Source organism: Pipra filicauda, unplaced genomic scaffold (genome assembly GCF_003945595.2).
Source record: "Pipra filicauda isolate LSUMZ 115617 unplaced genomic scaffold, ASM394559v2 scaffold211_size2331000_pilon, whole genome shotgun sequence".
Taxonomy (NCBI): Eukaryota; Metazoa; Chordata; class Aves; order Passeriformes; family Pipridae; genus Pipra; species Pipra filicauda.
In genome coordinates, this window is record NW_024104323.1 from 621,052 (window position 1) to 647,591 (window position 26,540).

Here is a 26,540-nt window from a genome sequence, read left to right on the forward strand (position 1 = left end):
CTGAATCAGAAATCAGACTCAAGTCTTGCAGCAGTCTGAGGAGGCAAAAGCCAGAGAAAAGCAGCTCTTCACTTGGAAAAACACAGCAGGTTACAAACCGGGACTATTTTTAGCAGGCCAGTTCCCCAAAACCGTTCAAGGGGTGGCCACAGGTCCGAGGGCAGCTGGAGGGCCGGGGTCAGGAGGCCTGGTGGGAGGGGACTCACCTACTCCCTGTCCGTGGAAGCACGCCCCGCTCCCTGGAATATCCTGTCTCCAACTCCTCCACTCACCCTCACAGATAAAAGATCAGTCTCGTGGGTAGCCTTGATTTTTCTCCAGCTATCCAAAACAAGCTGACACTTTTGCATTCACAGTCATTTTCGTGCCATCTTGAAGTACTTAACCAACACTCGCTAATTAAATTTCACATCCTTCTGGGAATTTTCCTCATCTTGTTTTTGAGCAAACCAAGTGTGATAAAAAGAGTGCAAAGAATGAGATTATAGTCTAAACAGAGTTGGGGGATTTTGTTTTTCAATCAGCAGCTTTAGTAAATTGAGCTGTGATGTATCTAACCTGTGGCAGAGCAAGGAAGGCTCTGCCTTACGCAGGGGATCGACAATGAAGCACAAAATTAACTCCGGGATATTTATTCAAAGTTTACTCTGGCGAGAAAACGAGGAGTGAAGGGAGTGTTTCAGCAGTGGTAGGAAAGGCTTTATCCAAAGCATGATAACAATACTTGTGAATAATTATTTCTGTGATTTCACTTCATAAAAAGGTAATGAAACCACCTCATGGAAAAAAACAAAACCAGGTCGTACTTAAGGACCAACCCTATTAAACCACTTGATTTCATTACAGACCCGTGTCTGTTCCTCCAAGACACAACACAAAATTACAAGTCCGGAGTCACATAAGTGAAACCCTTCAGTGTATTGCCAGATTTGCAAAACAAATCTTCCTAGTAGTATTTTTATTTTACCAGATAATCATTAATCTGTTCAAACGCTCAAGCAAAAACATCAACTTTGCATCCTGGGGATATGCCTTAGACAAGTAAATACTGGCAGATTGCTAAAAATAGGTTAATGGGCCCAACTTCCACATAAAAAGATATTTATTCAAACTAATAGACACAGTACAAGGCTAAGTATCACTTAACATCTAGAACTCCAATGGCCCGAACATTAATGGCACTTCTGCAAGCTCAGACTGACTAAGCAGTTGAAAAGCTTTCCCTGAAAAAGCACCAGACACTTCCAGAGCAGTTGTTAGTCCTTCAGTCACTCCTCCATGGCCAGTTCTCAGCAAAGTCACATGGCAGTGATTCAGAGGACAAAATCTGGTGACAAAGAAAAGAAGTTTGGTTTCAACCTGATCTGTGACAACCCTTCGAGTCTGACTGTACAAAACTCTGCAAAGCACTGTGGGATGGAAGGGTAAGTGAGAAGATCAGCTTCAAGATCAGCAGGTAGGACAATCCTAAAAGAGAGAGGGTTTTCATTCAAGAACCTACCAGAAGGTTGATGCCTGAGCAGATTTAAGGTAATTCTGTGCTTTAAAACAAGAACTGAAGGAAGTGTATTCCAGCTACGATATCCAAGCTTACAGATGAGCTTCAAAGTATGAAAATCTGTTGGGCATACCCTGTAAAAGATGAAAAATTCTTTGCATGGTACAAAAAAAATGTTAATAGGTCAGCACTAAAATTAAAGACAATTTAATAAAGGCCACTTAAATAGGTTCCAGAACACTGTGCTTCCGACTTTTGCAGAACACAGACATCATCCTCAGAGCTCAGGACCTCTTCCACACTTTCTTTAATCTTTTTCTCACTCTTTGTTCACTCAGATTTATGTTGCAGAATACTCAAAAGCTTGCAGTCAAAGCACATGGGCATATGGAATGAATGGAAACAATGAACATATTTTCTCCAAGTCGAGAACAACTAAAACTACTGAATTTTCCACGACAATTCCACATGTCCAAATGCCTTTTCTTTTCCTGTGACAGACATGTAAAATACACCATAAATTCCCAAGAACTTTAATCTTACACAGTTGCACTCCCTCTGCTCACAAGGTTATTGATGTAAAAATTTCTATTTCTATCCCTGCTAAAAATACAGTAAAAGACTTAAATCTATGAGACTGTGTTTTACTACCAACTTTAAACAATATTCTCTCCATTAATAATTAATATATATGAAGACATAAATACAAAAATGGGAGCATTAGAAAAAGAAATATTAAGAAAAGCCCAAACATCTGAATTTGACCCTTTTCACACCCTGAAATTTCCATTAGTGTACAATATAATCTTATTTCTGAACATCCAAAGCATTACCTCACAATGCTCTACAGTGTCTGACATATTCTACATGACATGGAAGCACAGTAAACTTTAATTTAGCCCATTACAGACATGACAGAAGTCAAGGAACTTTACAGCTGTCAGTTCAAGATGTCACATTTACTCTTTTCCATCTCCATCAAAAGAGCCAAAAACCTAAACTATTCTTTTATACTTCATATTTTAATAGAAAAGGAATTCCTATTAACAGACTACCAAGTCCTTAAAGTACTTAAGTAATAGCTTTTGGAACATTAAATATTAAGTATTAAAGAGTCGTTTAAAGCTATTTTTGTTGCCATTCCAAAGGCGACTATTGGTTGTATATTTAAATATGTAATTTATGACCAAACTGTTGCCAAATCTCAGGATCACATTGTTATGTCTCACCTTTAAGTAACAGTTTGCTCCCTCTCCTGTAACTACAAAGACAAACAGAATTTGTGCTCTACCAAAACGGGGTCGATCAAATTCAGCTGACAAGAGACTCTTCTCCAGGAAATTCTATTTTAATCCCTCCTGTAATTTATGATCTTGAGGAAAAGTAGCTAATACATGATATCAAGACCCAGGCTATCCACCACACACAGCTCTGCTGCACTAGAGGGGGAACATCACAGGAAAAGCTAAGATCACACTGACATTTTAGGAAGTTTCTAATCACCCACTTGCCTCACCCAAAAAAAAGAGGGGTGCTGAGCATTTCCAATCAGAGCACATATTTCCATCCCCAGTTAACACACTGGGACACGTGAAATTCCTGGGGGAGGAAATCTCCTCTGGGTTTCATGGAGGAACAGCTCCCACTGCCTGCCAAGGAGCCTACCCAGCTCCCTTCTGCCAAGGAGGGTCACAGTAACACCAAAACCAGCCAAAGGAGGTAGGAGGAAGTTCTCCATTCAGAAATGGAAATCAAGGATGTAGACATTTCCTTGACTAAAAATACCACTGAGTGATGACTTAAACCCAAGGAGGGTACAAACCTTGCAAGGTTTTCTGTTTCTAAAAGTATATCATAGAAACACAGATAGCTTATTTCCCAAAGACATTTAGAACATATTTTGGTTTTCCAAGGAACACCAGATTCCTGGTTGTCCCAATATGGCAAATAGCACACAATTAATGTGCACCACAAGAAAAATTCATAAGCCAAAGAAACCAAATCTCCAGAATTGACTGTCCAAACCAAACCCTACAAAGCCCAAACAGGAAAAAACCACAGGTAAGGACTCTCATTCCCAAGGGGAGACATCTTTTTTCTGAGGTAATTCCAGCAGTTCCCAATCCCAGATATCTACCTTACTTCTTTTGAAGGGCCCTATCCTTGCCACAGGTGATTCAACTGATTATGAAACATCAACTGGAGCACTCAAACTTCACCCTCAAACCTGTACAGGGAAAGAGAAACCAACCCAGGCACCCTCCAGTGTCCCTGTTGGCAGCAGCCAAGAGGCTCAAGAGATGCTACACAAACCACAGGGATAAAAACTGCAACAACCTTCCCCAGCACCTCATCCTCACTCCCCACTCAGTGTCCAACAACTCACTGAGGTTCACTCCAACTCACCTTTTTTCTCCCATTTCATCTGTGATTTAGAAACAACCATGATGTCTCACACTTTGGATATATCACGCACTGGGCATAAAATATTCTCTCAAAACAACAAGTTTTCTTCTCCTTTTTGGACTGAAAGCACAGGCACATCAAAACCAGCTTCTGCACGTGAATTATTCCTCCACTGTTGATCTGTCTGCAGGTAAAACTGCTTTTGACATCACCTAACATACAAGAAATTATGTGATCATTTTAAGTTTCCAGCCTCTTCTTATGGTTCATTGATTATCAAAAGCATCTCTGTAGTGGCAGCTTTTAAAAGCAGCTTTGGTTTGGAAAAGGAAATACAACTTGGCTAATCCATACTGACTAAATCCACAGCTCCACAAACTGTGATGTATTGCAGGAGAAAACATTCTATAAAAAAAGGGTCAGGACAAACCAAGTATCAGCCTCATAATTCTCCTCAGTTGACTGGGTTCAGATAAAATCAAGTCTAGATTTTTAACTAAAAATACAATAAGATTAAAATAACATTTTTTTAAATTGCATCTAAGACAGTGCCTCGGTCCATTCCGATATTCCACAGGAAATGCACCGGGGCCTTCTGGAGACAAAGTTTCTTGTTACCACCTTTATGATTGGGATGTTCTACTTCACAGGGAATGCACCAATATATATAAAAATATTACTCCAGCTGGGACTCACACAATGGCCTCCAGGTCACAGAAAAAGACACAGAATGGAAGAGGTCTTGAACTAGGAATGATATAAGGAATCCTTTAGATCTGGAGTGAAAAAAACCAAGCCAGAACTTCAAGGTTTTAGATATGTTTACATGTGATCTTTGAGACCACAGTGAAACATCAGCACCCACACAAATAATGTCCATAATGGAACAGGTAACTGAACACACTTATTAGGACAGGTTTTGGGAAGAGCATTCCAAGAAAGATAAACCGTGGAGTTACACTGATTATCCCCACCTTCCAGACACCCCTTCTCTGTCAATCCAGTATTTCAGACAGCATAAAAACAGAGGAAAAGCTGAAAAACGTGAACCTGAGACAAAACTCTACAGTGCACATACCATTTTTTGATTTAAACTAATTCACCTTCTTTTTTCTTTCCCCAAAATACCATTCATGAGGTGAAGAGTGCAGCTGGGCTGTAACAATACACCTGTCTGGTTCGCTGAGCAGCACTTGAACTTGTCATGAACTTACGTGTGCTTAACTCTCTCCCATTGACAAACAGGACAGGAATCTGATTGATATTCACATTTGTTAGACATGTTCCTTGAAACCTGCATGTATTTTAATCCATTCAGGAGAGCATTTGCTTTTCAAACAACCCCGGGTTCTGCCCGGGAAGCCCAGCTGAGGTTTTACATGGAGCAGGGAATGCTGTGGCTGTTGCCAGCTCTGGATGGGACAAGAGTCCTCTGACATCATGAAGATGTGAAAGAGAATTACCCAAATGCTCCTTCCCTGCAGCACAGCACAAGGCACAAGGGGAGGCTTTAAAGAAACATCGTATTAGTTTAAGCATATTTTATACTTAACCTCATCCTTATTCATTTTTAGGTGTTCTTTCCCTCCCATCACTGTGACTGTATTTTCATTTTCAGTTTTACCCATGAGTAGTCACTCAACATGCACAGAATTTTCAAGTCCTGGTCAAGAGTTTGTCCAGGTAATCTGTTTGCATAAAAAATTCATTTCTAAGTTTTCTACTGTTGAAAGTTATGAACAACAAGATTTTTCAGAGATGGCTGATGCATCTTTGTACCAACACAGTATCTTAATTTTGCAATAACCTTTGCAATCATAAGCAGGTGAAGTCACTGACATCAAAACCACAGAGACCAACATCTTCCTAGAGCATGAAGAAAAAAACTGCCTATCAAATCAGTCTGGGAGTGGCAACATTACAGAGTGGATTAGCTCTGGAGCTGTGCAAGGATATAGGAATCTCCCTTAGGATACTGGGAAGAAACATAGCCCAGGGTAAGACTGAGCCCTCTGTGAGCTGAGCCCCAGCAGGCCCAGGCTGTGGCAGTGATTTAACAGATGGTGGGTGAGCACTGAACCAGCACAGAAGGGAAAGGGAACCTCACCAAAAACCATTACTAGATGGAGAATGGTTGAAGGAGAGAGAAACTGAAATGGAAGGCACGTTCAGCACGCCCCTGGCTATTTGCATAATTTAGAAATAGTACAAAGTAAATATTTACAGCCAGCAGTCCTGCACAGGTCACAAATTTCATCTGGGCCAGTTACAGTCGAGGGGGAAGGTACCACAGCCAGTTAACAACCTGACATCCACAACACTGATTCAGATTGAACTAAAAAACATAAATGGCTTGAAGAGTTCAGGAGTGGCATCCAGGAAACAGTTGTTTGCATTATGAAACCACTGTCTGGTTACAAGTCTGTTCTCAAGATCGTTCTGTGTTGCCCTGCACCTGCACAAGGAACAGATCCCTTCCAGCTCCAACAATTGTTAAAATCCTAAATGTAAGTAGCTACACACACTAGAACTCCAAATAGTATTTTCAATCCTGCAAGAAAACCTTCATCCAAATCATTTTGTAGGCAATTATAAAGGAAGAGGAATAAGGCATTTCACCAAAACTTTGGCTGAGAGCCTTGAATGAGTAAATTAAATGCCAATATTAAGATTATAATACAGAAAAAAATAGAAAATATTGTTCAGGAGATGATTTTCAGTTGCTTTCATGCATTTAACAGTAGCACAAGCAGAGGCAGCTTTCCCTCCCTGTGAGCAGCATCCCCCATTCATTCTGTAACTGAGAAATGAAATAACTCTAAAGATGAAGTTGGAGAGGCACAAGAACTGGGGAAGGCACTCGAGGGGGGAAACTGAAAAAGCTTTAGGGTCTGTTCCTACTTTCACCACAGTTTTTGAGAGCACTTTGCAGATCCTTTTCGATCACAATGAAAAACGTGTCTGCACAGAAGAAGCAACTAAAATGAGTGGCTGTAGGAGACAAACTGTATGTAAAATAAAACAGCAGCAGCACAATGTAGAAAAGTGAATATACTCTGACTCTGTGTTTATAATTTCAGCCTGAGGAGTTACTTTAATTGATTCATGCAATGATTAACAACCCAGAGAGAAGTAACACTTGTGGAAGCAAACACTCATAACATCCTCTCCACATGTTAAAAAATGCTCATGGTAACTCTTAGAAAGAAGATTCCAAAATACTGCTCATTCCCATGTTTCAGCAATAAATTGAGTTATTTTAGCGACCAGTATCAAAGAGCATATTTCAAATAGGCAAATTATACTGCACATAAATCACAATATAACTTTTCTTCCTCGGCAGCCTATATCCTATATCACAAAGAAAAGCCACATCAAGAAAAAAATTAAGCCTGCTTTGGCAAAAAGGGTCCCTGCTGTTGGCTTGTTTCCCCTGAACTTCTGAATTCTTGGGATAAGCACGAAGGTCTTTCATCCCCCAATACGAGACACCAGATTTCAGCTAACTAGAGATTCACTTGGAATATCACAGACTTCCTTTCCAAATATCAAGGTTGTTTAGTTAATCAGGAATAACAACATTCTGCAGGATAAAATTCCAGTGCAAAACTGCAACAGATCTGCACAGTCCTCGTGTGCAGTGGCATAACTGTGTCCACTTATCCAGGCACTTACACTGCGCCCATGGTCATCCCACTCATCACAACAGTGATGGTTTTTTTATAACAGCACTATTTTCTCCCTCTCAAATCATGCTGTATAGGATAAATACCCCCATCTGAGCTCTAACAGTTCATAATCACAGTGCCGTACCTAAAATTAATGCATAATACAATAATGCTGCCACAAAACCAAGTCTTCAGGACCAGACATCCCCATTGTAATAAGTTGTGTTAGGTTACACCAATATTTAGAGCCATGAAAAGGAAACACACTGGTTAAGACCATATCTGTGAAATATGAAGAAGCAGGTTTTGGATAACAACAGATTGTTCAGACTATCTACTCGCTCACTTGAGCCCAACACTGACAGCTCATCCATCCATCTAGAACCTGGTCTAACTGCAACCAACTTGATACCCACAGGTTTGTTAAGTACAGGATAAAATCAGCAAGTTCTTTACCATCAAGTCAGACCAATTCTAGCAAAAAGCCACTTCCATTGTGCCCCGCAGCAGCCCGGAGATGACAGAAGCCAGGGATGTTTACAGGTCCCATATGAATAATTCAGCGTCAGCATCAGCAACAACTCCCCAGCACTGACAGCGGCCGCGATGCTCCCCGGACACGGAGCTGTGGCCGCAGCACATCCTCGGGAACCACCGCGCTCCGAGGGGCCGGTTTTGAAGAACTGACCCTTTTCTTTAATTTTTTTTTTTTTTTTTTTTTTTTTTTAACTCGCACTTCTCCTCCCAGCACAGCGCAAGGATGCACACCCAGCACCACCGACGCTCCGGGATTTCTCCAAGAATTCCCCCGCCGGGGCCGCCCCTCCGTGCCCCGCGTCCCCCCCGGGGCCTCCCCGCGCTCCCACTGCCTCAATGGGGGGAAGCCCCGCGGGCACCGCGCCCCTGACCCGCCCACCCCTCGCACCTCCGGCCGCTCCCTCACGGCCCCCTCCGGCCCCAGCGGGCTCCCCCCGGGGACCACAGGGCTGCCCGTGAGGAGGACGGGATGGCCGGGCCCCCGCCTCTTCCCCCTCCTCCTCCTCCTCCACCACCTCCTCCTCCTGCTGCTCGCAGCGGAGCCGCCCGGCCCGCTGCCCCCCGCGCCGCCCCGCGGGGCCCCCCGCGCTTACCGAGGCGCGGCGCAGGGGCGGCCCGGGCGGCGGGTCCCGGCGGGTCCCGGCGGGGCTGGGCGGGCGCGGCGATCTCACCTCACCCTCAGCGCCGCCGCCGCCGCCATCTTGCCTCCCCTCCCCCGGCCCCGCGCGCTCCGCCCCCTCCCGCCGGGTCCTGGCAGGTACCAAACAAACCGCGCCGCCGCCGCCCGGTGCCTTTCACCGGCCGCGGCGGGTCCTCCCTTTCCTCCCGTCGCGCCGGTGTGTGGCGGTGCACAGGAAGCGACAGGCTGAGAAAAGTCACCACGGAGCGCGGCGGTGAGAGGAGGGGGTGCTATGCCCCTTCCAGGACCGCGGGCCGGTGCGGCGGGGCGGGGCTGCCCCCCCGCTCTGAGGGGCCGGGGGGGGCGCGGCCGCCATGAGGGGAGCGGGGCCCGGCCCGTGAGGGGCTTCACGGACCGGCCGCGGGGCGGGAGCCGCAGCGCCCCGCTGTGCCTCGATATAAATCGATAATAACCCATAACGGGCCCCGTGCCCATGAATGCGCCCTCAGGAGCCCATCCCGGGCCCGGAGCATCGTCCGGTTCCGCCACAGCCTCCTGCGCTGTCCCAGAGATCGCGCCCCTGCTCTGGCGACGAATGACTTCCGAAACATGTGAGAGGTTTAAGTCTCATTAAATGTCCGTTTATTCCTACCCCAGAATTTCGAGTGTGTAACTCGTTCCCTGCACCCTCAGTAAAGTTTCTGCCCTGTGTCCTACCTACAAATGTGTATCTCAAGATGTGCTAAAATCACAAATAAATCAACTATTCAGATTTACCATGGGAAAAAACATACCATTAGGCAAGATTAAATTATCACGTTGTCACAATTGCCATTAAATATGAGAAGCAGGATGGGTGCCCACCATTATTAAAGCAGGGGCTCAGCCTGTGGCAAACGGGATCCCTCAGAAAGCACGTGTTGCACTAAGGACTGTGTTATCACAGTGGTTAAAGTGCCAAGTTAAGGTGACATGGCCCATCTCCAGGCTGTTTGTAGTCTCCAATCCCAGCACAAGCCAGTGACTCCCTCTGTTCACTTGGATGTTAAAGGTGCCCAAATAAGAGTCAGTGAAGAGCAGTCAGACACACACCTCGTGAGGGCTGAGCTTCTCCTCAGACACTGAACTCTGAATTATTTTCACCATTTATGCTTTAACCCACCCAGCTCCCGCATTCCACCATTGCTCCGGACACTTGTCTTCCATGTTGCCTGTTTGCCTGGAAAAGCAAAGTTTCCAATTGCATCCGATTGCCCTTTTCATGTTTATTTTAACACTTCCTGTCTCCTCCTGCTCTGCAGCCTTCTCCAGTGCTTGCCTTCACTTCTAAGCCATATCCGAACGTTTTCCAGTCGGGATAACGCACAGACCTGCAGACAGCACGACGAGCCTGAAGATAAGCTCCTCCTGCCCTGCTTTTGAGCTTCCCCTTAACCCACGGCTCTTCCACAGCAGCGATAAAAGGTACTACAGCTGAAAAGCCCAACTTTAGTCACCATTAGTCACCCTGGACGTACCAGCACGGTCAGGGCAGTGACGCCTTTCCCCGCCGACCTCCCCACGGGAACAGCCCCCGTACACCGCCCCGGCTGGGACCGGGCCAGGGCAGGTCCTGCTCCTGCCTGGCCGCCCTAGAGCGGCACAGCTGGGACACGCTTCCCCTGGAGCGGCAGTGCCGGGGTCTGTTTCCTGGGAAGCCCAGACGAGGCCTGTTTCCCGGGAAACGCAGGAGCGGCACAGCCGGGACCCGTTTCCCCGGGAGCGGTGGAACCGGGCCCGTTTTTCGGACAGCCCTGGAGCCGCACAGCCAGAACACGTTCCCCGAGCAGCCCTAGACCAGCAGAGCCGCGAGCGGCACAACCGAGCCGCGTTTCCGCGGCCGAGCGGCCCCGCCTCGGGGCGGGACCGGAGGGGAGGGGCTCTGTCTGGGGGGTGGGACCCTTTCGTGCGCCGGAACCTTGGTGCCGTCGCCGCCGTTTCCCGCCGGCGCGGCGGGCCCGAGGGGCGGTCGCTATGGCAGCGGCGGCGCTGCTGGCGCTGCTCGCGGTGCCGCTCCTGCTCCTCCTCCTCCTCCTCTTCGGGGGCGCGCGCCGCCTGCGCCGAGCGCGCTCTCGCCCGGGGGGGTCCCGCGCGCTCCCGCGAGGCGTGCGCGCGCTCGTGGTGACGGCGCACCCCGATGACGAGTCGCTGTTCTTCGCCCCCGCCCTGCTCGGCCTGCGCAGGGCCGGGGCCGCCCCCGCCGTGCTCTGCTGCTCCGCAGGTGAGCGGGGACACCCCCCGGCACGGGGAGCCCGCCGGGAGGCTCCCCCTCCCCATCCTCCACCCCACCGTGTGTGACATCGCGGGGTGGAAGGACCCCCCCCACCGGCTGTGGGGAAACTGAGGCGCGGAGCGGCCATGCCCGCCCTCCTCCCGCCCCTTTCCTTTACAAGAGCATGTGGTGACAGGACAAGGGACAATGGGTTCAAATCGAATGACGAGAGGTTTAGATCAGATATTAGGTAAAAATTCTTCCCTGTGAGGGTGGTGAGCCACTGGAATAGGCTGTCCCGGGAAGTTGTGGCTACCTCATCCCTTGAAGCGTCCAAGGCCAGGTTGGATGGGGCTTGGAGCAACCTGGGATAGTGGAAGGTGCCCCTGCCCATGGCAGGGGGTGGAAATGGATGATCTTCAAGGTCCCTTTCAACCCAAACTATTCTCCATCCATTCCTCTTTCATCCGTCCTTCCTCCATCCATGATCATTACTCAAGGACAAGAGGGCACAGTCTTTCTGTGCCAGGGAAGATTTAGGTTGGCCATTAGAAAGAATTTCTTCACAGAGTAATTAGATATTGGAATGGGATGCCCAGGGAGCTGGTGGAGTCACCATCCCTGGAGGTGTTTAAGGAAGGACAGGATGTGGCACTGAGTGCTCTGGGCTGGGGGACAAGGTGGTGATTGGCCAAAGGTTGGACTTGATCTCGGAGGTCTTTTCCAAGCTCATTGATTCTGTGATTCTGTGAATGGCCTGAAGCTGTGCCAGGGAAGCTTTAGGTTGGTTCCTCACCATGGAACTGGTGGGTGCGTTTCAGCATTGATTCCATCCATTACTGACCCTCTACAAAGTGAGACTTTTTCTTCCCACCTGTCTGTATGTGGAAATATCCACAGCAAAGATGGGATTTACTAAAGCTCTTACCAAATTTACAGCCAGTTTAAGAACTTGGGACCTGAGGGAACAGCGTGAAGCTGTGCCAGGGGAGGTTTATGTTGGATATTAGGAAAAGGTTCTTCCCTCAGAGGGTGGTTGGGCACTGTGACTTTCTGCAGAGGGTTGAAATGAGATGATTTTAGAGGTCCCTTCCAACTCAAACCATTCCATGATTCCATGACTCTGGTTTCAGCAGTAGCAAAATCCCCCTCAGTATCTACACAGAGGTTTCACAATCCATCCCCTGTAGCAGAGCTGAGGCACTTCCAAAACGTGTGGATGTATCAGTGGGCTGTAAAAGGTGCTGTCTGGCACAGCTTTTTGCCATCTCCTTGTAATTCTGTCACCTTGCAGAGGACCTACTTGGATGATCCAGGTTTAATATCGTGATATCTCACCTAAAAATAGCCACTGCATAACAATCCCCTCATGGAACAATGGGCCGGAAGGGAATGGGGCCGTGTTGTCCCTCAGGTGACCTGGAGGCAGCACCGACTGTGCTGCAGACAAACCTTTGTTCCCCTGAACGCCCTCAGCCTGTGGGGTCTCTGTCTGAGCTGCATCAGCTTCCCTTCAAATCCCTTTTTCCTGAGTCATTGGTGTAATTTAAGCTTGTTTGTTTATTTTTTTGCTGTCTGCCAGGAACATGGAAATCGCAGTGTCCCTTTGTAGCAGCCTCTTACATATTTTAAGACTGTTATCTGCCTTTTTTTGCCTTATCTTCTCCAGACTAAACAACCTGATTTCTTGCAATCTTTCCTCATAGATCATGTTTTCTAAACCTCTGATCATTCTCCTTTGGACTCCTCCAGTTGGTTCACATCTTTTTTTTGAGGGTCAGTGATCAAAAACTGGAAGCAGCACTCCTGCTGGGGCTGAACAGAGCGGAAAGATTCTTACAGGCTGCACTGTCTGCCCAGGACAAGAATTTTTCACAGCACATGACACTTATGTGTTCTTCTCGTGATCTACTAAAGCTCCAGATTTTTTCCTGCAGAACTGACACCTGATCAGTTATTCCATTGTTTAGGGTTCTGTGCATAAGAAACAATCCCATTTGCACTGATCTTTGAGACCTTATTGCTGTACCAGAATCCATGAGTGAAATTCACAGTGAAAACATTTTTTGTGTTTGTTCAGATGAGTATCTTGGGCTGCAAACACATCTTCCCCTGAAAACACCCCCCTGTGCCTTTGGAAGCTCCAGCTAGTTCACTTCCAGCTTTTCTGTTGCTTCCAAAGCTTTCTGTCACGACAGACCACGTAGGTGAGAAGACAGGGATTAAGCTGTTGCTGAATCCAGTGGTGTGGTGGCTTCACTGATCACTCTGCACCTCCCATTCCAGGTTTAGTGCAAAGCTTTCCGTTGTTTCTGCTGAGGGACAAAGGTCTGCGGATCCCGTTTGGCTTTTCCACAGCTGTGGGAAGATTACTGAAGTGCAACTCTACCATTTCAGTTTTGGGCACTGCTGCTGTTAGAGAACTCCCCAAAGAAGTGTTGTGTTCCTGTTTGTTTTGTTGAATTTTCTCTTTTCTTTACTCCTGATTCAGTGACAGGAAGCATTGTTTGTGTTGCTTTCTGTCGACTCTCTCACGTGTCTTTGTGAGGGAATGAGCAGCCCATGTAAGAGAGCACCTTCATGAGCTAATAGATTTTTCCTTAAAAAGCCTCTTATTAGTCTTTTGGGTGATTCAGATGGTTCATCCTCTCATTGTTTGTGTGATTGATGATGACAAGTGAGTTGATCAAAGACTCTGCAAGTTGTAACACCAAGACAAAATCGTTACTTGAAAACCATTGTACTTGCAGTTTTCAGATATCAATCAAAATGACCTAGAAATGAATTAGAATTACAGCACTGTGAAAAAAATCTGCCTTTACACACTGAATAACCTTAGATTAAATTAATAACTCAGTATAAATGTGCTTTGCTCTCTGTAGTAGCTGACTCTCTATGGTGAGTGCTCCATGGATGAGGTCCAGCAGCATCAGCTATTCAGCTGGTTTTGCTCTCAATAGCTTCCCATCTTTTCTTGTTAGCATTTATATATTCCTGATGTCCTGACACATTTCTCAAGCTGTGGAACTGTTCCCCTGAGTTCAGTAGAAGTCAGGTATTTTGAGAGCAGTGGTACTATTTGGATAAAACATCACCTGCAGTCAGTTATTCCACTGCATTGCAGCAAAAGCTGTACCTTAAAACACTCCTGTTTTTAATGGCCTGGTACAACACCAGCCTGACATAAATCCTGCTGTACTCATTCAGTCCTCCTAGTGAAGGTGCACTTTGATTCATTCTGGAAGCTGGAACTTGCAATCCCAGGTTCCCAGTGCTGAGCTCACGTGTTCCTCAGCAAACCCACAGACTCTCAGTCAGTCTCCCAAAGCCATTCACTCACAGGCTGCAGGAAGAGGCTTTTTTTTTTTTTCTAGTTACTCTTTCCCTCTTTGAAAATTTTACAAAGCTTGCTAGTGATGGCTCAGATTGCAACACTGCTCCAGAGAAATGCTAGATTTAGATGACTCACAGCCACAACAATAAAAAGTTCTCGTGTAATTCAAGACAGCTGACTACAGACTTGAATCACACATTAATACTCAATAGGAATTTTTTTTTTTTTTCATTTTATTACCTCAAAGTTAAAATTGGTTTGCAAATACTGCCCTGCATAGAGCAACATTCTGGAAGGGGCATCAGAGCTCTGGCATGGACTTTGCATGGCTGATGCCAAGAAAAAATAAGGGAATGTCAGGGCAAGATGAGAAGAAAATAATTCAGTGAAGAAGGAGGCAGTGTTTTAATATGATGAATCCCATTTCTCTGCTAGTAGTTGGTCTCTGTTACAACTTTTCCCAGCTACCTCAGTTAGGTTTCCCTGGGTTTGTCCCCTGCAACGTGTCTGTTCCTGAACTGAGGCCCCTTTATTTAATGTGAGATGGTCACGTCTGATGCTTTGAGAAAGAAGAGAGGAATTCTTTCCAAGCAAACCTAAACTAAGATGGTGTTGCTGTGTTTGCTGTTTTCAGGAAATTATTACAATCAAGGAGAGATCCGTAAGAAAGAGCTGGAGCAGAGCTGTTGTGTCCTGGGGATTCCTGCATCTGATGTCACGGTCATTGATCACAGGTAACTGGTCTCCATTTCCAGCATAATTCCACTGCAGGTTTAAAGGGGGATGAAGTTCATTCAACATTCAGAAAAGCTGACTGTGTCATTCTAAAAAAGCCTTGAGGAATCTGAAGAAAGATCATTTTAGATATTTTGTTAATTCTTCACATTAATGAATGCAAAAGACAATTCAAGGGATTGATCCCCTCAATATGGGGATCATAATGCCTAAGTTAAACTCTGTTCATCCAGCATCTACAATAATAATAACCACATTTGGGGTCTGGCATGATGTGTTTGGGCAGCATGGTCACATTTGGTTGTATAACAACTTGTTGCAGTGTTATACAGACAGTTACAGATTCTCTGAACTGCCTGTGGCAGGTTTGTGTGTAGGCTGTTCTTTGCAGGGTTAGTGTGGAATTCTATTATATTTATAATCTGCCTTAGTCCTGGCTAAAGACAAAAGGGAATTGCAGAACTAAGGACAGTCCACCCTAAACATGACAGTAAGAGTCTTCAAAATTAAACCATGCAAGATTTCTGTTTTTTTTAAAGTGTGGTGTTGTTTCCTTGAGCTGTGTGTAGCTACAGAGGTAGGTGACAAAGCTGACACTTCTTTGTTCAGGAACTCTCTTCTGGGAAGGTGATTTAACACTTTGAGTCAGTGAAACTTGGAACTAGTGTTATAAAGTCCTCTTAAATTGCCTTGTCTGTCTGTAGGAGCTGAACTAGATACTGATTGCTAGGAAGCAAGATACAAGTGGTTGTTTCACCTGTAAACAGCTATCACACAGTCCATAAAGAATATTTCTGTTTATGAGGAAATAATAACAACATATTGATTTAAAGCCACTCCAACTAGAAGAGTCAGAGCTGAAAAAAAATCTGGCTCCAGGCAGGCCCTTTTCCCATGAGCATATTTTCCCTTGAGCTAAGGCAACAGAAACCACAGTCCAGAATATGAATCTTTTTGAGTTCTTTGCTTTTTTTAGCTTTAGTTTTCTCTCCAAGTTTTCAGCTCACTTAGGAAAACAGCATAGGAGTTGTTTTTCCTTTGGAATGAAAAGAGATGTTTCCGTTCATTTCACATGAACTGGTTTTGGATAACTGCAAGTTTTGTAGTACAAACATAGGACAATGCCCAAAACATTTTGGGGAGGAATAAGGAAAAAAGCTGTTAAGCATGAATTCTGCTCAATGAACCATCTTTTGAAGTTAACAGAGCCCAGAAGCCTCTTTATCCTGTAACACATGAGGTTGGGTGGTGTGTGAGGCAGGTTCTGACACTGCTCTGTCACCCCCCTTACAAACACAGCCCAGAGAGCTGCTTTTGGCAAGTAAATCTTTGGTTTGCCCTCCTTTGGTAGGAAGGTGAGGGCCATTTCAGAGAAATGTCTGGGATGGTGCCTCTTTCTCACGTTCATCCCACATTTCTGTAAGTAATGACTGGTGTGTGATTCCCCCCAGTGAGTGCAGTGCCTGAAATGACAGATCCATCCCACTGCCCAGAGCTGGGCTAGAATGTACATCATTGTTCTGAGAGACAGGTTTAGATTTGAGGTCTTTACTTCTGAGTTAGATTGCTGTGAGATAACCATCAAATCCTTTCTTGAGCAACTGGGGAGTGAACTAAAGTTCTTGATGAATTTTGCTCAGAGTTCACACAGTGAAGTGTGTTTACAGTGCATTATTTACTGTGCTGTAACTCACCATGGGGATGCTCTTTATGAAAAACATCTGTGGATCAGGTGTTAGCAAACTGTTAGAGGATCAGGATTAATTTCTAGATGACACTGAATTTTAGAGTAGCTAATTTTTAGATGGAGTTTAGACAAAACACTGGGACTCGAGGTTCTTGAAACTTACTCCAAGTTCCTGGATTCCTTAAGGTCAGTAGCATTCCTATGTCTCTTAAGGCTTACATGATCTACAGATTATACAAAAATATTTGCCAATATGGCATGATGTGAAACTTGCTAAATCAATACATTATTAACCACTGGATTTCAATGTAAATTCACATCTACAGAACACAGCTCAGGAGGCTGTTCCTCCTTAGCATTTTGTCTTCTGTAAGGCACTGCTTTAAATCAGAGCCCTTTGGCTTTTTTTTGTTCCCTTCTGAACTCTTGAGAAGATAATTTGCCATCAATGTAAAGAACCAGCACGTTGCTTAAGGAGTGCTGCTGGCCTGCTGCCCATCTAACATTGCTTACACAAACACTGCATGCTTTACATTATCCCAGCTGCAGCTTTGTGTTTTGGTAAGGAAAGCCCAAAGGATTGCTGGGTCTGGATCTGCTCCAGCCATTGTAGTGTGGAGCTGAGTCATGCTGCTTCCTCTTTCTTTGCATGACCTACAAGTGAGTGAATAGAATTTTCAAGATGTCAAAGGGGAAACAGGTCTGCAAAACCAGGTGATTGACTTGCTCTGTCATCTCACTTGGCCAGGCAGGTATAAAATCAACATGACATTTTGAATGACATTTGTGAATGTGTGAAGAGAAGGCTTTAGTCAGTCAGCCTGTGATGAAATCTCTGTTAAAGACCAAATCCTTATTAAGCAGTCCTTGCCTTGAACAATGACTCTCTCAAGCATAGCCAGGATTCCCAGGGCAGGACCAGCTCAGTCTCTATCACACAACTGCTCTGCACCGATCCTTCAGGAGTGTGTTTGATGTTGTCACTGTGTTTATTATCTCAGTTAAAGACAACTCAGATGTGCACAAATATGGTCCCAAACTGTACCCACATTTCAGCCCTAAAGATCTGAAGTCCACACGAATTTCCTACAGAAAAGTTCTTTGCTACAGGGGACATGTCCTGGAGTGGGAAGGGGCAGGAATGGCCATGCAGTGCCCGTGTCTGGGCATGCAGAGATGCTCCAGACTAGCTTAGATTAGAGCTCTGGACTCCTCCTACTTGTGACTAGTACAGGTGAGGCACCAGATTTGCAGAGGTGTCCCCTGAACTGGCTTGTCATTGTCAGAGCTCCAACACTACACCAGCTGAACAGCTGATTTTAGAGGAGAAAAGTTTCACAGTCCTCTTTTTTTCTCATTCCCACACAAGGCTTAATTCCAGAATTTGGTCTTGTATTGCTCAAAATTAATTTCTGCACTGTCACAATTATTCCTGCTGCTGGATGAGGGAAGAGTAGCAAGACAGTGAGTTCTGAAACTCATGTAAGATAAAAGCCACTTCATTAATTATATAAATGAAAATGTAAACTCTGTGCTTTTGGTACATTTCTGTCATCTTGTGTGCTTCAACAATGGACTTTCTTGTAAGTTAAGCTCCCATTAAGTTTGGGCACATCTGCCAGTGCTCTGGCTGTCTACTGTCTGTAACATTACACAGAACCAGGAGATGTTTTCCAAGCTGCTTTCACTTTCTGAAGAGAAGCAGCAAAAAAGAAGCCCAAATTATTATTTTTTTCTAATATGTGTTTTGGATTCATGGAAAGATGAATATCAGACATTTTACTGCAGCTTCTGAAGCTTTTGTGCACAGTTGTTCTGGACAGAAAATAAAACTGACTGTTTGCATCTTTAATATGACAGAAAATATTTGGCCCAAGTTTGCACTGCAAAGAAAATAATAGCTGAGATCTGTGTAAACTAGAAAATTTTCCATTCACAGTCTGAGGCTTACGGCAAATAATGTTACATCTCTTTCCAAGTTTCCATGGAAATTGCCCTCCATTTGCTTTTTTATTATTATTATTTTGCTGAAGTCCAAAAGGGCTCTGATCAGACACTGCACAGGAGAGAGGACATCTGCCCTGCACAATCACAGGCTATTTTTATGAGGCTGCAGAGAGGCTCAGAACCAGTTTTTTTCCCTATAATAGTTCTGTGCTGTTGGACTAATTTTTTAACTCCTGTGAGATAAATGGGCTTTATTGCACTTCCTCATGTTTAACTTCTAACGAACTTCCTTCCATGAACTCCCTATGACAGAGAAGTGAGTCTGTAAGGTCATGGGAAAAATATATCCCTGAGTAAATAGTGTGTGTGTGTGTGTCTGGTTGTGATGATCAGAAAGCTATGAAAACACTCAGACCCTTCAGAGAATGAAATATATGACTGGAAATTTGAGCCTTTTAATTAGAATTTAGAAACACACACACACAGAGTTGTGAAGTCCATCCTATCGATCCAGTTTGGGTTTGCTGTGCTTGGCTGGTTCACTGCTGAGTTATTGATGGGAGTGCAGGGTGCTGAGTGCACAGAGCTGCCATTAGGATGAGAATTGAGGGCACCAGGAGAAGTGCAGAGATAAAATCCTGGCCTCAGTCAAATTTGGGTGATTTCAGACCACTTTCTGACTCACTCACTTGCAGACCTGTGTCATCTCGCTGAATGGGATTCTTAAAAAATGTACTTACCTTACTTACTACATGTTTCTGATCAGAAAGCTGATATTATTCCCCAATATTTCCTCTTTCCTCTTTTTGTATATCCTATTTGGGATCAGTATTTAATAGTTTTGATTCTGGCGAAATAATTGTGGCAATGAGTTACATTTTGTCTTTGTCAGTTCCCTGTGGTATTATAGTTTGACATTTTATTTTATTACTAATTCTAAAGAGCTGATCTATGTGCTGATTAAAATTGCTGCCATGCTTTATTCTGGAAGAGCTGCATATTTCAGTAGTGAGTGATGGGATTTTCTTAATCTTTCTTATCCCAGCAAAGCTGTAAAGGTCTTTTTTTTTTTTGCAGAATTTTCTTTAATTAAGAATGGCATCTGTGGGACCAGAAATCTGAGATGTAAATTGGCAACAAGCTCAGTGTGTATTACAGGGAAATTAACCTACATCTCTTGAATCAGCCAAACATGCTCAAAATCATCCTGAATAGTAACAGGCTTCACCATGACAAGAAGGCACAGAGCCTTTGTCAGTCAGATGGGGATCTTGATATTTATGTAATCACTGTAGCCAGATTTCACTTCTGTTTAGTGTAATCCTGGAAATTTAAATTGTTTGCTTTCTGAGAAATTTGGCCACCTATTTTTATTTACATTTCTAAATAGATAATTTGTTCAAAATGCTTTACCACATGGCAGCTCATGCTGACATTTTAGGACCTCAGAACACTTTATAAAAAGGATTATATCAAAGTCTGCCTTCAGGCTTCTGCTTTTATAAGTGTTGCTCTATGCAATAATTTAAGAGGAAATTTTTCTGGGGATTGAGCTGTCTCTGAGCCCTCCAGGAAAGCTGCTTTCTGAAACAAAGGCTTGTGTTGCAGTGAGTTAGGTTTGGCTGTTTTGTCCCATGTTAGGTATTTTCCTCAATAAGGAAATCTGCCCTTTTGCTTCCCTGGGGCTTCACTGAACCAGGTCCTTTCTCAGCTTTCCAGCATAATTAACTCCCTTGGCCTACACAAAGGGGGAAGGGTCTGTGGTGAAAGGGAAATCCATCCTTTCAGTGCCAAAGGGGCACTGAAATGTCCCCCACATTCCCTCTGTAGGGCAATGAGCAGTGGCACTTCTGAAAACATCCAAGGATTCTCCCTCAGATGTCAACAGAGACCTGTCAAACCACGTCAGGGAAGTCACAGCAGGGTTTGATTGAGAGGAAGAGCCTGGCCAGAGAAGCCAAAGGCTCAGAATAAATGTGGGGGGAAGTGAAGGACTACAGCTGAAGAACAAAATGTTTTATGGAAATCAAATCAAAATACTGTGCATTGAGATTTATACTTTTAATGCTCAAGATGATTTTAGCAGAATAAAAACTATGAAATACTGATCTCAAAGCATGAAAGATGAGAATGGGGATCCCAGCCATGCCCTGAAGCAAGTTTGATTCAACTTAAAAACCATCAGCACCAGTAAGCTGATAGTCAGGAAAGAAATAAGGCTGTGCATAAAGCTGTGTTTCAGGAGTCTGGGAAAACTGACTGGGGCTGAAGAAAGGGAAATGCAGGAGAACAGGGAAATCCATTACAAGGAATTTTTCTTTTGTTCTTTCTTAGTTCATACCTTCAGCACTGTCTTTTATTATTCTTTCCTTAATGGTTTTTAAAAGTCCTCCACATGCATTAAAGACAGGCATCCAATGACCCATCCTGGATTTTGTGGCCCAGCTTTGTTGTGTTCTGGGAACACAGCGAGATTTGCTGACTGGAGCCTTTCTGTCACTGGACCACTTGTGTCCAAGCAGAAGGAAGTGCCTTGGGATTTGCTGGTTTCCTATTAAAACATTTTGAGTGGACTTTCTTCATGGTGCTGGGAAGCTCTAGAAAGAGAGGTTAATGCTGTTTTCCACAGTTTCACCCAGGAGTCCCCTTTTAAACAGGATAAGCTGTAACAGTCTCTGTATTTTGCTGGTTACACGTGGAACAATACAGTGTGTTTTGCCAACACTGACCCTGAGGAACTAATGGAGAATGACAGGCGTTTTCCCTTTGCTCCCCGAGGATTCCCTGCTTTGATAGCCCAGCAACATCTCTGTTAGTCCCTCATTTTAACCTGCAGCTGCAAACCCTTGCTGGTAATTGTAGGCAGACCGAGGTCTTTTATCAGAGAGGAGAAAATGCTTAACTCTTTCCCTGAAAGAGTAATGATTATATCAAATAGTCCACACTAAGTTAATCAAAGAGGAGGAACACGCAGAAAAAAATCTTAACAGGATTTCTTAATCTTAAAAAAGCTTAATCTTAAGCTTTTGAATCTCTGCATTCCTCCCAGCTTACTCAGGGAAAATATATCCCTATTTCTACTGGGAATGCTCTTAAAAGCCTTCTCACAATAACGGGTTGGGCGTTAACGCCTTGTTCACAAGAACTGTGTGGTTTCTTTGTGTCTTCTGGTAATCTTATTTTAATTGTAGCTACAGTGTTTAATTGAAGTACAAAATATTGAGTGCCTCAGTTAAAATAAAGCTGTGAGATCTGAGGCTGTCTGGAAACATCATCCTGTTGCATCTGCAATGGACTTGCATTTTCTGCATGTCAGGTAATTACTGTGCTGGAAAACAGTGGAAGGGATTTGCAGCTGCTCTTGGTCAAACTCCTCTTTGGGATTCAATCTAAAGAAGTGCAGTTCCATCAGTTCCAGCAGGGGTTGGCCATTGACTTCAGCAGGACCCGGAATTGTCACTGAAACAGTCAACAAGAGTAGACAAAGTCTTGTTTAGAAAAAAATGTTAGTATGGGGAAAGTTGGAAGAGCAACTGTACAATGGATGTTGTGTAAAATGTGTTTTCTCTTAATGACCTTCCAGTTCAGATTGGCTCTGTTTACATACAAATCAAAAGCTGGTTTGTCCAGCTGCCAGCACAGCAAAGCTCAGTCTGGGATCTGAGTATCCAGCTGTGTCTTTTGCCTCTGACATCCTCCTAGTAATAAAAGTTGTGTGGCTGGGATTTGGCTGGAATTGCAGATGATGTGTGAGCCAGAATTGAATTCAGCCTTGTCTTCCTCTGCAACACAATAGAAGTTAAAGCTTGTTTGTATCAATAAAATAAGCATATACAACTCCTAACCCCTCAGGGACCAGATATGATGAATAAGATGCTCTTTTTCCATCATCACATTTCTAACCCTGACCAATGTTAGTAGTAAGTCTGTGGGAACTCAGACTTTTGTCTTTTCAAGAGCAGAAGCTTTTGTGGAGTTTACCTGTGAAGATGCAGCATCCAGAGCACAGACATAGTTACAACAACCTTTGCAGTGCTCTCTAATCCAGGTTCTTTGTTCTTCACTTTCAAACTCCCTGGAGGTTACAATATATTAAGTGTTGTCTTTGCTCTGTAATCCCTAACAGCTTTCCAGCAGAATGACAAAGTGACAGAGACAGTAACTTCTTCTCAGGTGAATTGGTGTTGCTGACATGCCTTTGAGTTGTCACTTCCCTGTTTCAGTTGTTTCTCGACTGCTATTGTAGTAAACTCTGCTTTGTGTGGCAGAGCCTCTCACACTTGGCTGTCGAGGTTTCAGGTTGGCAGCTTGTCAGGAACTTGTGAGCTGCACTGTGTGGCACAGGAGCCTGGGGAGCTTCTGGTGATGGAGAGACTTCAGGCCCTGGGTGCTGTCTGGACGTTGGCAAAGCTGTCTCAGTTCATGAGGAGCAATGATGATGAAACTGTGTTTAGTGCAGGGTCTCTCTCACAGCAGGGAAAGCTGTGGCTGCAGGGCAGGGCTTTGGCAGCAGTTTCACTTGCAGGTTGCACTTTGACCACCTCGTTGTAAAAAACCCACTTGTAAAGCTCTATAGCAGAGGCACAGCAGTTGTTATCTCCACTCTTCTGTTAATAAAACCCTATTTGAGCCCTGATTGAACAGTGTCCATGTGAGCCAGCAAAGGTGTTCTCAGCAGTCTGGACTCTGAGGCTCCTCAAATGCTCCTACCTGACTGCAGTGAGGGGCTGCTCTGCAGCAGCAGCATCCAGGGCTGCCTTTGGAAGCATCCTACAGCAAGAGAATTCCCATTTGTATTTTCTTGGCTGAGTTTGTTGTGACATGCCCTGTTATTTTTGCATTCTGGGTCCATTCTGAAGCTCCCCCAGGCATCCCTTCAAATGAAGCATTGCATCACTGAGGAAGTGAAGCCATTAAAAGTGAACGCTTTCGCCAAACACTTGGAGCAAATACAATCAGCTCTCATCTTCCAGAAATGGACTTGCAAGTTGACATTGCAAAATTTGGGGAGAACAATAGTCCTTTCTTGAGTGGTTTGATGCAGTTTTTCAAAAAGCTGAGCTGTGCTGTTATTTTTTCTGCCACATCATGAATGAAGGTTTTATATTTGCGTAGAAGAAATGTTACCAGGCAAAGTGGTTGGAGCACAGCTTCACACTTCAAAATCCTTTGGAAGGAAGAGAAATTCTAAGATTTCTGCTGAACTCTGCTGATGTCTCTGACCTTCTCTGTGTCTTCCTTTAATCCTGTAATAAACCTTCCCTTTTTTCAGAGCTGTGGGGATGGACCAATTACTGTTTACATAGAATTCTCACATTGTGAGATGCTGTATGAGTGTTGAGGATCATTATGAGAGTTTTCCTTGCTAGTCAAAGGGTTAATTTCTTTCTCCAAAGAAGGAGATCTGATTTAGGTTTGGCATAGGAGGAGGGGAGACAGAGGATTTTGTTCTGCAGGAAACTGGGTCAGCAGGTTTTTATTATCGTGCTCGACAGCCCAATGTGGTTTGCATTTAGGAATGAACTCGGTTGACATTGAGGATGGTTGAGTTCCCCTTCCCAGAAAGCAGCCCCAGACAGTGCTCCATACATCCCAGCTTTCCCAAATCCACTGCAAGAGGATGGATGTTCAGCCCTAGAAGCTCAGGCCCTTGTGAGTTTGTTAGTTATGTTTTCAGAGTCATGAGTGCCTCAGGAACACAGAATGAGCTCCAAGATATTTTGGAGAGGAGGAACAATAGGGCTGGAATGTTTTCAGTCACTGAAGTGCATTGGAATCACAGAGATCTCCATTGTTTTTACACCCCATCGACTGATGATTGTTCTTACAGCCTGTGGCATTGTTTGGTTTTTCTTTGGATCTGGTCAGATTCTGATCTTGGTCTTGCCAATGTAAATTTGGAGTAATTCCCTTGCTTTCTGTGAAGCTGCTGCTGTGTGTGGCTGAGATCACTGTGTGGTCCTGCAGATAACCTTTAGCTGGGGAGTTTTCCATTATAACTTTTGGACCATCATGACTGATGAAAGATTTGAATAATCCAGAATCTTTTTCACATCTTCCAGCTGTCTTGGCCGTATTCCCTGGTGTGTATTCTCTTCCTGGGCAACAGAGAATAGATGTCTCTGTCCTTTACCTCTGCATGGCAGATATCATGCATATTGCATAATTCAGGCTGCTATTTTTTATAGATTAGTTTGACTTTACCGAATGATGCAAATCCAAGCAGTTATAACTTTAAAAAAAAAATCTACATTCTTTTGATTGTAGGAATCAGATGAAGGTGGCGGAGCTTAAAAAGACTTAAGGTGGAGCTTAAAAAGACGTTACAAGAAGATTGCTCACGTCTAGGAAAATTTCTGACTAACAGGATTTAAGGCTGAGCCTCTATTTCCAGTTTTATGCTCTTGTTGTTTTGCAGACTTTATTGTGAGTTAATGGATTTTCAGCATAATAAAACCATCTAATTCTGTCCCGTTCTAGTCTTTATTCAGTTCTGGCATCAAGAAACCCAGACATTTTTGCAAACCAAGTTTGGCTTTTAAGGCTGAACAAGGAAAATACAGGCAATACTGAGAAGACAGACAGCAGGAGGTTGCCAGCAATTCCTGGAAATAATGGAGTTTCACAACCATTGCCTGCAGATTGGACATTTAAGGAGGAAAAATATCCTTGTGGCTTGCTTGGACAGCATAATGAAAATGCAAAGTCTGTGGAGAAAGTTTATTATGGTAAAAATTCAAATGCCATCCTTGGGTTTAAACCAATGAGCAGCATATCAAATGCCTCAGAATGATGACAGCACAGAAATAACCCAGGTCAGAAAATTGCATATGGTCTCTCCTGGACTTGCTTTTAATGTCACGTTAGGCTCTACATTTTAGTTGTCCAATGGTTTTGAGTCTCTGAACAGTTTCGGCTGCAAAAAATACGCTCACAGAACCATCTTTCGAAATATGAACATGTGAAATAAGCAGGGAGGAGGAAAGGAGGTGTTTCTGTAATACCCTCGTGCTCTTACCCTGTTGGCATCTGTGAGCGAGAGCCAAGAAAACGCCGGCGCCTGTCGGGAGAGGCAGCGACAGGACTCGCAGCGGGCAGACACGTACACACAACAACCAGCAGAGCTGAGGCAGCACTTTGAAAATTGCCTTCTGCATAATGAAACAGAGGGGCTGTGGGAGAATCTCCACTGCATAACGAAACAGAGGGGCTGTGGGAGAACCTCCACGGCTTCCTTCAGCAGCGGCAAATTATTTCGTTCGAATTTGTAGCTACTCGGAAAATGTCACTGTGTTGTTGGAAGCCTTGGGTTGTATTTCCTCATCCCTAAATTGAACCAAGTTAAATTGAACTCTCAGATCAAGAAATGAGAGATGAAAAGACTCTCTCTCTCCTGTAGTGGCTCTCCAAAATGTATATTATATCTCTTCAAGCTGTCAGCCGTGTGAAGCTTTCGGGATGTGACTCATAGAATAAATAAGTTTGGTCATTCCTGCTGTGAAGAAAAAAAAAAAAGGTAAAATCCTGCATTTTTATAAAGGCTTTTTCTTCCCCAAAAGAGTTCAGGAAACATCACAAGTCATTAACATGTTGGAGCTGTCACTGAAAATACAGTAGCTTCAGGGTTGAACAGCAACTGTTAATAGCACTCAGTAATGCCATGTGCATGAAACATGTCTGCTGCTGCATATTTGTGCTCTTCCAAATGAATGAACTCGAGTTTCTAGACTGAAGCTGAGGGTGGTAGTGCAGCAGAGCAGTGCCTGTATGTCAGAGAGGGAACAGATGCTGGCAGGAGACTGGGGGATAAACAGATGCCGAGTAATGCTGTGCACGAAATAAGCCATTTGTGCCCATT

The 26,540-nt window shown here is 44.4% G+C and overlaps 2 protein-coding genes and 1 long non-coding RNA gene across 4 annotated transcripts in view; 1 reads left to right on the forward strand and 2 right to left on the reverse strand.

Annotated features, from left to right (window-relative positions):
- The window catches only part of NCOR1 (nuclear receptor corepressor 1), a 60,606-nt gene extending 51,854 nt beyond the window's left edge, over positions 1–8,752 (reverse strand). Inside the window, exon 1 of one of the 2 annotated variants that reach the window (XM_027744066.2) lies at positions 8,703–8,752. The gene's annotated coding sequence lies outside the window, so the exon portion shown is untranslated. Of the gene's footprint in view, positions 1–1,501; positions 1,613–8,702 lie in introns of those variants that run through there. The other variant, XM_039381036.1, reaches the window with a different exon arrangement.
- A 1,226-nt stretch (positions 8,753–9,978) lies between these two features.
- On the reverse strand, positions 9,979–10,609 carry LOC114000078. The gene is made up of 2 exons (XR_003545100.2): positions 10,246–10,609; positions 9,979–10,098 (listed from the first exon to the last, which is right to left on the reverse strand). It is a non-coding gene; the product is annotated as an uncharacterized LOC114000078 (long non-coding RNA).
- A 132-nt stretch (positions 10,610–10,741) lies between these two features.
- The window catches only part of PIGL (phosphatidylinositol glycan anchor biosynthesis class L), a 57,055-nt gene continuing 41,256 nt past the window's right edge, over positions 10,742–26,540 (forward strand). The window contains exons 1-2 of the mRNA XM_027743993.2: positions 10,742–10,988; positions 14,948–15,047. Of these exons, the coding sequence (XP_027599794.1) occupies positions 10,742–10,988; positions 14,948–15,047 (347 nt within the window). The remainder of the gene's footprint in view (positions 10,989–14,947; positions 15,048–26,540) is intronic.